This window comes from Podarcis filfolensis (genome assembly GCF_964270895.1).
Source record: "Podarcis filfolensis genome assembly, chromosome: 7".
Lineage (NCBI taxonomy): Eukaryota > Metazoa > Chordata > Lepidosauria > Squamata > Lacertidae > Podarcis > Podarcis filfolensis.
Window position 1 is genome coordinate 7,274,162 of NC_139603.1, and position 13,362 is coordinate 7,287,523.

Here is a 13,362-nt window from a genome sequence, read left to right on the forward strand (position 1 = left end):
AATGTCTACCCAAAATCTTGCCTGATTAACACAGAAGCTGCAATAAGATTACTCCAGAAATTAGTTCCTTCAACTCAACTTCCAAGGCCGATCTGTTTTTAAGGAAGTGCTCCGAATGAGCCCCCTAATCAAATATTTTGTAACGATCAGCAACAAAAAAATGAAATTTATACAGTATGCCCACCACTTGCATGCATTTAACCCGTCTGCATTCTGCTTTACACATCTTGCAATAAAATAAAATAAAATAAAATAAAATAAAATAAAATAACAGGGGTAGAAAGGGGGCAGGTGTCCAGGAAATTATTGTTGGCAATCCCTCCTAATTTCACCTAGTGTGTTTTGACCAATTATGGCCTTTTCAGAAATTGCAGATGGGATCTTTTCCATAAAAATAGTGTAACAAATTGAACTAGGTTTGTGGGATGGAAAAAAGGAAAATCATCTATACAGTACTTGACCTCCTACCCAACACAGGAAAAGCGAGTCTCTCACAGAGAAGCCTTGCACAAAAACTCTCCCTTGCAATTCAGGCTATTTCCCTTTACTGAATTATCCTTTATGTTCACCCCAACTTGAATGGCAGTGGTATACAGTTCAGGGATGACTGTGCCATGCCATTTTCTTGAACATGTATTTTGGAACAAAGAAGACCTGTAACAGCCTGAAGCATATGGTGTAGTGGTTAAGAGCGGTAGACTCGTAATCTGGTGAACCGGGTTCGCTTCCCCGCTCCTCCACATGCAGCTGGGCTTCTCTGAAGTCTCTCAGCCCCACTCACCTCACAGAGGGTTTGTTGTGGGGAAGGGAGGGAAAGGAGAGTGTTAGCCGCTTTGAGACTCCTTAGGGGAGTGATAAAGCGGGATATTAAATCCAAACTCTTCCTCTTCCTCTTCTTCCAAGACTCGGTCCTAGTGACCCTGTTCTATGGGTCCCCTCCCCTTGGGGCCTGTTCTCAAGATTTCTTTGTCCTCCTGCGAACCCCGTCTCTGGGATCCCACACAGACACATGGCTTACCATGTCATGCAAGCAGTCCATTAACTTTAGAAGTACGGTAACCAAAATATGGACGTGGGTGGCGCTGTGGGTTAAACCACTGAGCCTGGGGCTTGCCGATCAGAAGGTCGGCAGTTTGAATCCCCACGATGGGGTGAGCTCCCATTGCTCGGTCCCAGCTCCTGCCAACCTAGCAGTTTGAAAGCACGTCAAAGTGCAAGCAGATAAATAGGTACCGCTCTGGCGGGAAGGTAAACGGCGTTTCCATGTGCTGCTCTGGTTCGCCAGAAGCGGCTTAGTCATGCTGGCCACATGACCCAGAAGCTGTACACCGGCTCCCTCGGCCAATAAAGCGAGATGAGCGCCGCAACCCCCAGAGTCGGTCACTTCTGGACTTTATGGTCAGGGGTCCCTTTAACTTTACCTTTAACCTAAATATAATGGGGGGGGGGAATACTTTTCATAACTAGTTAAAAACTGGACAGCTTACAAACAGAGGGAAATGTCTCAGCTACTCTCTAATGGCGGGATTTATTACATAAAAATACACATGTATACTACCTTTCTCGTACTTAACAAATGAGTATTAGTTTCTTAAGAGAAACTAGGCATTTCCACTAAAATAGTGAAGTTGGAAAATTACACGACAATCAGAAGTAATTCTAGATATGTTCATAATCAATAGGGAAGAAATATGATTAAATTAACCAATTATTAGTAGTATCAAGAGTTATGTCTTCTTCTCCATTTCTCCCAGGCCTTTAGGGTGCAAGCGCTTCTCTTTCCTGTGGAACTCCCTGCCTATAGAGGTTCATCAGGAACAGTCCCTGCCTCCTTTCTGATGTCTTCTGAAAATGGCACAGTTCAGGCAGGTCTTCACAATATGATTTTTCTTTAAAACAACCAGTATTTACTGACATTTTACTGATGCTTTTAATTATAGATTATAGATTTTATAGCTTTATAGATATTAATAGACTGGTTTTGTTGCATTTTATATGTTATAGGCTGCCTTGTCATATTATATATTTTCAAATCTATAAATTATAAATTTTCAAATAAATCTGAATATTTCGCTGCAAATTTCAACAGAGCCAATTCATACTACATTGCGATTCCCATGAATCGCCTTCCTTGTTTGTAGAAATGTGTGTAAACTAAGGCATTGTGGGCTCATTGCAAACGTGCAAATTGCAGCTGCACAATTCTTCTGCAGAACCTGTTGCATTGAACGCTCAATCAATTAAGGCAATTGTCTATACCTTCCCTAAGACACTATTAATTTGAGAAAACGATACACCCCTATTCACCTTCTCCAGGAAAAAAAATGAATGAAAATTTAACACACGCAGATGCAAAATGCACAGAGGCACACTATAGGTATACCAGAGAAACACCTGGAACTAGGGATAACAGCTTCACTGATGCCCAGGAAACTGAGATGGTGCTACAGAAACCTGCTAAAGGCTAGAAAACTGCCAGAAAAGGAAGCCATCTATGTCAGGACACAAGTTTCCATAATACAGTTCCTCATACAGCTAGTGTTAGACATGCCAGACAGGATTGGAATCTAGAACTATGAACACAATTGAGTTAACTGATAATTGAAAACAGAAACTAAACATTATGCCTAAGACCATTTTCCTCCTGTTCAGGAGATGTCAAGAATAAGCTGAATTATATCCAAGACAACTCCTGGCCTCTCTGTTCACTATTAAGATTTCTTTGTTGCCCCAAGCATCAATGATGATAGCCTAAAATGAAAGACAGACGTAGAACAGGAGCGATGGTGGTGGAAGAGTGGAGAAAATCTCCTGGAAATGTACACACAGAAGTGGCTCGCAGGTGGGACACTGTTGAACTGTTGAACAGGACAGAGAGAAGGGGGAGGCGGGGTGGGGTGGGGTGGGGTGACAGAGGTGGTGCAAACACATCCGTGGAGCCAATCCAGCGCTCCAGGTGGTATGTTCCCCACAGCCTTGCCCCTCTCCCTTCCAGCAAGCCACAGCAACCTACTGGCCAGGAGGCTCACACAGTGTTTCGACCTCACCTGTCGAGCTGCTTCTGCGGACAATTCTGTTTGGAGCAGAAAGAACTGTCTATCTTATCCACAATGCTGGTCTGACTAGCAGCAGTGACAGATACAAAATGCAGAACGCCTACTTAGAGGTTACCCCAGAATGCCTCAAAGAGAAAGGGATTATGACCCAGAGTGAGGGCTGGGTGTATTTTAAAATCTTGCATCGCGTGTATCTTGATAACGGCCAGTTGATGGATTACAAATTATCTCCAACATAAGACCTTTTAATGTTAATGTAGTTATTTTCATATAAATCAATACAGCCAATACAATTTCTCAAAGCCTGGTTCCACCATTACTCTGTATAAATCATTAAAAGCAGCAAATTCCCAATATTCCTATTAATTAGAAGATGAACGTCTGGCCTAACTGACAGCATGTTAGTTTGGGGTTGGTTGGTTTGTTGTTTCGCAAGTTTGCACACTAAAAGCCAAGCTACAAGCACGCAGCTGGAATAGGGACAGAGGAAAGTTTTTAATTAATTTCTATCAAAGAAAAATTATCATAAGCAGAAAAGTAGCACATAGAAAATACCTTCAGATCTCGCCTTTCCAGATGTAAAAGCTCAGAGCCTCGGATGTCATGGCTGATGAAGATTTCTTTGTACTCTCCCAAACTGAGCAGATCCAGCCAAGCAGCAACTTCATCTGTGCCCCATTTTTGAACTACCAAAGTTAAGAGCAAAACCCCCTTAATTTCTACATGCTCAACTCGCATCACAAGCAAAGGTTAGGCCACAGAGGGTGAAAAACAGACTAGAACACGGCAGTGATAGCAAAAGTCAAATATAGTCTTGAAAAAATTGGCAGCTTCGTTTTTTTCCATGCAGTTAAAGAAAACCTGTGAATGTATGTTAAATAATAAAAAAAAAAGACAGGGCATTCTGCATTGCAGCCATGCTTTCAGCATCAGCATCAAAGCTACCAAGCTTCCTAAACACCAACTAATTAACTTGTAACCATATTAGAAGATGTACTACAAGGTCTGTGCTTGTTCTGCTGCACAGAAATGATGATTTATTGGCTTCCATGTTAATAGGGAAAAATCAGTACTCATTAAAACATAAACAACTACAGCCCTTAATTCAGAAAATTATCTATTAGCCATATCAGGCAAAAGAGCACATTTAAAAGTTCTGTCAACACTGTTCTCCAAGGTTAGTTGCCCACATTAAACTGAGAAAGGAATTTAATAAAGAAGAATGAGTACATAAGCCATTGTTTCAATTTTCATGTGTTTTACGCAGTGCTATTTCGTTTCAGAAGCTGGATGTGACACATGATGCCTCTGAAGTGTAAGCAACAGCCAACCAATAATTTCAATGAAGCCTCTTACATTTATTAAGAATTCTGGGCTCGCTATTCTTCTTTTTTTTTAGCATTTTCAAAAATGTTCTCTGCTAAAGGACCCTGCTCTGAGATCTCTATAATCAATAGTGAAGTGGTAACCTGTACACATTCTGTAACAATGGGAGAAGAGGGTTGAAAAGTTTGTTTAAACTCAAAAAACACACTGGGCCAGGCTTCTGAGGCACACTGCTTTCTGGCATAAACTGAGAGCGCACCCCAGAACACACCAAACACTTGCCTGCAACTGTACAGTACAGAGGAGGATCAGCACAAGAGGACAAGGGATGCTTGCTGGCCATCGCTGAAATGAGGGTGAATCCCAAGGATTTTCTGGGACACCGTTTGAAAACTAATACAGTCGTACCTTGGAAGTCGAAGGGAATCCATTTCGGAAGTCTGTTCGACTTCCAAAACATTAAAAACCAAATTGCGGCTTCTGATTGGCTGCAGGAAGTTCCTGCAACCAACCGAAAGCTGCGGAAGCCCCATTGGACATTCGGGTTCCAAAAGAACGTTCACAAACCGGAACAGTCACTTCCGGGTTTGCGGCATTTGGGAGACAAAACGTCTGAGTTCCAGGTCAGTTGACCACCAAGGTACGGCTATATTAGATTTTAAGGGCTAGCTAATCCCAGGACAGTCAAACCAGTGAGAGATATTTCACATCCTCCAAAAACAGACCACAGGTCGTTTATCCAAGGACATGGGTCAAGGTTCCCTTCAGCTCAAAGCTGAGTCAGATAACAACAATTCATCATCTGAGCATGTAATGAAAGATTTGAAACACATCTCCCCCATAGCCACATTATTATTATTACAATATTATTATTTTTATAAAGCGTACCAAGCTGAGGGCTAGTCTTTTGTCTCTGAACCTTTTCCTTTTTAAACTTTGGCACTATGCGGAATACTGTGCTTCTGTTGTTTCTTTTAGCATATTCCAAAGGAGGATCCTAAAAACAAAAGAGAGGGGAAAACAAGGTTGAGAAGCAAAACTTAAAAATTCGGGGGGGCGGGGGAGAGAGAGAATGCCAACTTCAAGGACAGAACTTGCATTTGAAAAATGGGAAGACAGAATATTTGTAGGTAGGAACTTTCACTCTTTCTGGAAGGCACCTCAGACGGTAATTCTTCTTCAGTGACTTTTTTTTGGGGGGGTGTCAAATTGAAAAGAGGGTGAAAGTCACAAGAACAGTCCAAGAAGCACAGCCCTTATTACGAATCAGCTTCATTTCTCCACCATTATGTCAGCACATAGGCAAATCTGACCAGCCAGGCAGCAGTTTTAACGTCCAGTACAAGTTGTCTGTCTGGCCGAGAGAAAGGAAAAAATGCAGAAGATTCCCCTTCCTAACCTACTCTAATCCACCCCAAACAGAGCAGCTGAATTGGACTTGAAAACTGTCAGGGAACTGCCATCAGAGCCAAGAGTGGAGGTAAGGCTCCCCAACGATGCAGGAGAAGGGACCAGCAGGGAGAGAGAGAACACTTCCTTTGGGGAAGGAAATCGGCGTGACACCAGGAAGAAAGGGGAGCAGGGAAGGACTTCGGAGAGATGGCTCCAAGACTCTTCCGCAGAGACCAGCGGGGAGAGCCCAGGACCTCCGCTGGCCACGCCCACTCTGCGCAGAAGACATCCACGCAGGGAAGCTAGGCGGAGACTTGGCGTCAAGGAGCTTTTATGTTGGAAGAAGTTCAGGAAACGCCCACTGACGGATTCTGCCAGTGACTGACACAGCCACGGAGAAAGGGCTGTCCAGCCAGGGAAAGGTTCAGCCAGACAACGTTGCCTAGAGCAGCAGCCCCCTTACGCACGAGCAACCCCCAATTCCCTTTACAAAAACATACTTAAACTGGGATGGGGCAGGGAAGAGAGAGCTGGAAGAAGGAAAAATATTTTCAAGGCTTCCCATTTGTGGCTGCTTTATTGTAGGTTTAAGCAATAACAATAACGATAAATATTTCATTATTTGTACCCCGCCCATCTGACTGGGTTTCCCCAGCCACTCTGGGCAGCTCCCAACAAAACACAATAAAACCTCAAACATTAAAAGCATCCCTAAACGGGGCTGCCTTCAGATGTCTTCTAAAAGTTGTGTAGTTCTTTATCTCCTTGACATCTGACGGGAGGGCGTTCCACAGGGCAGGTGCCACTGCCAAGAAGGCCCTCTGCCTGGTTCCCTGTAACTTCACTTTTCGTAGGGAGGGAGACACCAGAAGACGTCTCAGTGTCCAGGCTGAAAAGGCAGATATTCTGGGCTGAGGCCATTTAGGGCTTTAAAGGTCAGCATCAACACTTTAAATTGTGCTCAGAAATGCACTGGGAGCAAATGTGGATGCTTTACAGTGGTATATTTTCTGAGAATCCTCCGGAAAAATAATCTCTCAAAGTACCTGTTGATGGCATTTTACCATTGTACTGTTGAGAGTGTATTAACTTATGGTCTGTGTGTGTGGTTTGGCAGCTGCATGGTCAGGGGAAAAACAATATTTTCCAGGGTTGCAAAAACTGCGGAGAGAATAATTGGGTGCACTCTTCCCACCTTGGATCAAATCTATGCTTCCAGGTGCCATAAGAAAGCTGCAGAGATAGCGCAGGATAGTGCGTACCCCGGAAATGATCTCTTTCAGCTTCTGCCTTCTGGAAGAAGGTACAGGGTTATAAAGACTAGGACTAGCCGCCTGAGAAACAGTTTCTATTCAAATGCGATTTTGGTTTTAAATGCAGTGTAATGTAGTCTCTATGGGAGCATATTGTATTTAATTATGGGGTATCAGAGTTTTTAGGGGGCTAACCAGGCTGGGATAGCTGGGATAGAAGGCTTGTTGGTTTTCGAATGTCTGATGTAGATTTTCAATTTCGTTGTTCTGTATGGGACAATGACAATAAAGATTATCGTATCATATCATACCTCTAGATACGCACACCTCTGGTTGCATATCTTTCAGGATGGGAACGCGGCAAACCAGGAAGTATTTTTCCAGGTTTCGCCACGCGCGCATGCGCAGAAGCACTCTACGCACCATACGCATGCACAGAAATGGCACCTCCAATTGCACATTCCTCTGGATGCGGCCGGAGCTCCGGAACGGATCCTGTTCGCAACCAGAGGTACCACTGTACTCGGCAAAAAAAAATAAAAAAAGCAATAGCAAAGATGGATATAATGCACAAAGGAGTTTTTGGATGCCAGCATGATTCAATTTACTGATTTAATAAAAAGAATATTTAAAGAATATTTAGGAATTTAGGAATAAAAGGAAACATCTTGGCAGAATTAGACTGATCCCTGTATTGTATAAATGTAAGTTTGTAGGGAAGTAAAAAGAAATTATATAAGAAATATGTAACTGCGCGGTATAAAGTAATGGATAGACAAAGTTAAGTGAGATTAATTGGAAGTCAGTGTTAAATTTATTCTCTATAAGTTTTATAATTGTGTTCAATACCAGGAGTATATATGAAGATAATTATATTAATCTTCTTATATCTTATAGTGTGGTGGTTTGTTTAATTCTTCTGTTATTTGTTTGTTTGATTCTATGTTTACTTGTATGTACATCTGTTTTTCATAATTGTATTTATTTTAAATTAATAAAGATATATTTTTTAAAAAAAAAATGAAATGAAATGAAAGCAGGCTTGCAAATGTGAATTTCACCCACCTCATCATCATTTAACTGTAGAACATATAAGAGCCAGGGAATCTCAGCCAGTTTCCTTAATTCAGTCTCTAAATTGTGCACAGCTGTTGAGAGCAGTTCTTCATGAGGCGATTCTAACTGCTGCAGAAACAAATCACAAAACGTTACCCGGCCTGTGTCCTTTAAAAGGGGAGCATCTAATTTCCCAACTTTTACAATTAAATAGATGTGCCATATGTACTACCATTTTTATTTTTTAAAATTGCAATTGGATGCCATTTTGAATAACATGGAGACTGCTCCTTTCAAAATTGCACTGATTTTCCGTTTCTTATTATTCCCAACCAATGCTGGGCACATGTGCTGTAAACTACTGATTACATGTGTTGTCAGGAGCAACTGGAGCCACCACACAGATGAAGAAATGAGGCGCTGAGATAACACAAAAAATTATACTGAAGTTCTGTTCCAAAAGTGCCCAGTCCTCCAAGTTTATTTATTTATTTATTACCGTATTTTTCGCTCTGTAAGATGCACCAGACCACAAGACGCACCTAGTTTTTGGAGGAGGAAAACAAGAAAAAAAATATTCTGAATCTCAGAAGCCAGAACAGCAAGAGGGATCGCTGCGCAGTGAAAGCAGCAATCCCTCTTGCTGTTCTGGCTTCTGGGATAGCTGTGCAGCCTGCATTCGCTCCATAAGATGCATACACATTTCCCCTTACTTTTTAGGAGGGAAAAAAGTGAGTCTTATAGAGCAAAAAATACGGTATCTATTTATTTGAGCTATAAATACACTACTCAATCACAGGAATTTCTAAGCAGTGTACATAAAACTTTCAAAAAGCATGCAATGGCTAAAATCAATTAGAATTAATCATACAAACAAAGAGGTTCCTTAAAATTCCTGCTAAAATTTAGAAAAGTCTCTGTCCAGTGCCTGAATTTGAACAGGGAGAAAAAGTTCACTTACCAAAGGAGCTCTTCCTACTAACAAGGATTTGGTTTCATCATGCAGAGCCTTCATGTTGACAGCGACTTCCAGGGCAGTGTTTCTGGTAAGGCTCTGTGGCAAGAAAACCAAGGAGCACATTTACTCGTAAACAGTTTATAATAGTTGAAAAATCAAATAAACACAGCTGGCTTTTCCTTTCCAAATCTTAACAGGGTCCTGAACTCTTTTGACCACATTTGTTGAAAGGCTGTGTTGAAATACAGTGGTACCTCGGGTTACGAACTTAATTCGTTCCAGAGATCTGTTCTTAACCAGAAACCGTTCTTAACCTGAGGTACCACTTTAGCTAATGGGGCCTCCCACTGCTGCCGCCACGCAATTTCTGTTCTCATCCTGAAGCCAAGTTCTTAACCCGAGGTACTATTTCTGGGTTAGCAGAGTCTGTAACCCAAAGTGTTTGTAACCCGCGGTGTTTGCAACCTGAGATGTTTGTAACCCGAGGTACCTCTATAATGTAAGAAGGTTGGCGGTTCGAATCCCCGCGACGGGGTGAGCTCCCATTGCTTGGTCCCTGCTCCTGCCAACCTAGCAGTTTGAAAGCACATCAAAGTGCAAGTAGAAAAATAGGTACCACTCCGGCGGGAAGGTAAACGGTGTTTCAGTGCACTGCTCTGGTTTGCCAGAAGCGGCTTAGTCATGCTGGCCACATGACCCAGAAGCTGTCTGTGGACAAACACCGGCTCCCTTGGCCTATAGAGCGAGATGAGCACGCAACCCCAGAGTCGTTCACGACTGGACCTAACGGTCAGGGGTACCTTTTTAAATGCTATATTAAGGGTCAGGAAGGAAATCTCCTCCAGGACTAGGGAGGTTCATGCAGTGCCTGTTTTGGGATTACCTGCTGGCGTCATATTGTGCTACTTGCTCTGCAAGCATCCATGTTCTCTACTTGTGGCACTGAGAAAGAAAGATCATGGGGAACCTTTTCCCCCCTTGTCAGCTGCCTGACACAGTCCTAAAGGGTAACTGTGCCCCTGAAGGACCAGGTGCGCAGCCTGGGGGTCATTTTGGACTCACAGCTGTCCATGGTGGCGCAGGTCAATTCTGTGTCCAGGGCAGCTGTTTATCAGCTCCATCTGGTACGCAGGCTGAGACCCTACCTGCCCGCGGACTGTCTCGCCAGAGTGGTGCATGCTCTGGTTATCTCCCGCTTGGACTACTGCAATGCGCTCTACGTGGGGCTACCTTTGAAGATGACCCGGAAACTACAACTAATCCAGAATGCGGCAGCTAGACTGGTGACTGGGGGCGGCCGCCGAGACCACATAACACCGGTCTTGAAAGACCTACATTGGCTACATTTCCGAGCACAATTCAAAGTGCTGGTGTTGACCTTTAAAGCCCTAAACGGGCTCGGCCCAGTATACCTGAAGGAGCGTCTCCACTAACATCGTTCTGCCCGGACGCTGAGGTCCAGCGACGAGGGCCTTCCGGCGGTTCCCTCATTGCAAGAAGTAAAGCTACAGGGAACCAGGCAGAGGGCCTTCTCGGTAGTGGCGCCCGCCCTGTGGAACGCCCTCCCATCAGATGTCAAAGGGATAAACAACTACCTGACATTCAGAAGACATCTTAAGGCAGCCCTGTTTGGGGAAGTTTTTAACGTGTGATATTTTAGTGTATTTTTGGTTTCTATCGAAGCCACCCAGAGTGGCTGGGAAAACCCAGCCAGATGGGCGGGGTACAAATAATAAATTATTATTATTATTATTATTATTATTATTATTATTATTATTATTAAAGTCAACGGCCTCAGTAATCCATTCTCAATACAGTGGTACCTGGGGTTAAGTACTTAATTCATTCCGGAGGTCCGTTCTTAACCTGAAACTGTTCTTAACCTGAAGCACCACTTTAGCTAATGGGGCCTCCTGCTGCTGCTGCGCCGCCAGAGAACAATTTCTGCTCTCATCCTGAAGCAAAGTTCTTAACCTGAAGCACTATTTCTGGGTTAGCGGAGTCTGTAACCTGAAGCATATGTAACCTGAAGCGTATGTAACCTGAGGTACCACTGTACCCGAAAATGATACGTGACAGGATCATTCCTCCACAGCCAGAATTCGAATCAAACTTGAGGTGCAGCGTGCAAATAGAGAGTATTTAAAACATTATACATAACAAGGCTTCATTTCAGATTGATCAGCCATCATAAAGATGCATTTGGTTTAAAACAGGCATCCCCAACCTGCGGCCCTCCAGATTTTTGGCCTACAACTCCCATGATCCCTAGCTAACAGGACCAGTGGTCAGGGATGATGGGAACTGTAGTCCAAAAACATCTGGAGGGCCGGAGGTTGGGGGTGCCTGGTTTAAAACATTCCCCTGTGCAGGTGTTGTAGCTTTCCCCCCATTAAAAAAAACCTGAATGGCTTGCAAGGATGCAGCCAACCATTGACCATTGTCCCCTCGAGGCTTATTAAACCTTGCCTGGGGAGGGAGGCAGGACCTGATATGTCTACAGTGTGATCAATACACATCAATCGGCAGGAGGGAATGGCCCAAGCTATCCTGAAAGAGGTGGTGATTCAATGATTCCGGAAAAAGCCTAAAGGAGGCCCACTAGTTCATGACATCTCTTGCCCAGTTGCAAACACCCCCATTTGGGAGAACGGTTGTGCGAAATTTGCAGATATTCTTGGACGAAACAGGCTACCTTCACCCATTCCAGTTGAGGCTCAGGGCTGCTTGGGGGACTGAATCTTCCTTGGTCGCCCTGATGGATGGCCTTTATTACAGAAGAATGGGGAAGTGTGATGCCATCAGTGCAAGAGAGGTTAAAAATAATGCGGGCGGTTTCCCTCGGCTATGTCCGAAGCAAGTGGTTGGTCCTCTACGTGGAGAAGACAGAAAAATGCTCTTGGGTGTCAGAGAGAAGGGGGAACTACTCAACCCCTACTTTGACCCTGTCTTCACCCAAAAAGAAAAACAATGTCTAAACTGGTGATGACATAATAAGAGGTTGGATGTCCATCTGTCATGGATGCTTTAACTGAGATTCCTGCATTGCAGGGGGAACTCTGCAATTCAATGACCTTGCTATTCTTACTTAATTTGTTGGTAGCTTTCAATACCGTCAACCATAGTATCCTCCTGAACAGACTCTGAGTGATGGGTATTGGGGACATGGTTTTTAATAATAATAATAATAATAATAATAATAATAATAATAATAATAATAATAATTTATTTGTACCCCACTCATCTGGCTGGGTTTCCCCAGCCACTCTGGGCGGCTTCCAACAAAGATTAAAAATACATTAAAACTTATTTTCTAGCCTATCTCCAGGGTTAGTTTCAGAGAATAGCACTGGGTGGTGATTTCTCAGCTCCCTTGCAGTTGTGCTGTGGAATGCCACAGGGTCCCATCCTGCCCCCATTGCCATTTAGCATGTACATGAGATGGTCATGAGGAGATCTGGGACAAGTATGTTGAGGAAAGCGCAGTCTGCAGGTCCATTCTGCACCATGTTGTAACTGGGCCTTAGCGGTGATGACACCTAACTTTCGGAACTCCCTTTTGCGATGTATCAGACAAGTGCCATCTTGTTTTGAGGCAATTGCTGAAGACTTTCCCTCACAAGCCTTCTAAGTGGAGCTGTTGCTATTGGATTTGAAATGGATTATATATATGTACACCTTGTTCTGTACGTAATCATTGTTTTAATTGTTTTTGTAATGGATGGTTTTTGTTTTAAAACTGTTTTTATATTGGACTGTTTCAAGAAGTGGCAGAGAGATATTTCTAGATTTGTCTGGCAGGGCAAGAAGCCCAGAATAAAATTTAAAATATTAACTGACGCAAAGGAAAGAGGTGGATTTGCCCTGCCAGACCTTAAACTGTACTATGAAACAGCAGCTTTCTGCTGGTTGAAAGACTGGCTACTTCTTGAGAACACAGACATTTTGGATTTAGAAGGTTTCAATAATGTTTTTGGGTGGCATGCATATTTGTGGTATGACAAGGTTAAAGCACATAAGGCATTCAAAAACCATATTGTCAGGAAAGCATTGTTTAATGTCTGGATAAGATACAAAGACTTATTGGAAAATAAAACCCCAAGGTGGCTTTCGCCAATGGAAGCTAAGGCTCAGAAAAAGCTCAATATGGAGGCCAAATGGCCAAAATATTGGGAAATTTTGGAGCAAGAAGGTGACAAATTGAAGTTGCAGAGTTTTGAGAAACTTAAAGATAAAGTGCGAGATTGGCTTCATTACTATCAAATAAGAGAGGCCTATAATTTGGATAAAAAAATTGGTTTCCAGGTGGAAAAATCAAAGT

General features: G+C 43.0%; 1 protein-coding gene across 6 annotated transcripts in view; it reads right to left on the bottom strand.

The window, feature by feature from the left end:
• The window catches only part of DGKH (diacylglycerol kinase eta), a 764,231-nt gene that overhangs the window by 668,087 nt on the left and 82,782 nt on the right, over nt 1-13,362 (bottom strand). For 3 of the 6 annotated variants that reach the window (XR_014550948.1, XM_083624621.1, XM_083624619.1), the window contains exons 26-29: nt 9,045-9,137; nt 8,093-8,212; nt 5,271-5,379; nt 3,612-3,742 (exon numbers count right to left, since the gene is read on the bottom strand). Coding sequence is in view for 3 of the 6 variants with exons in the window: in XM_083624621.1 (XP_083480747.1) it covers nt 3,612-3,742; nt 5,271-5,379; nt 8,093-8,212; nt 9,045-9,137 (453 nt within the window). In the remaining 3 variants the exon portion in view is untranslated. The remainder of the gene's footprint in view (nt 1-3,611; nt 3,743-5,270; nt 5,380-8,092; nt 8,213-9,044; nt 9,138-13,362) is intronic. The other 3 variants (XR_014550947.1, XR_014550949.1, XM_083624620.1) reach the window with 1 other exon arrangement.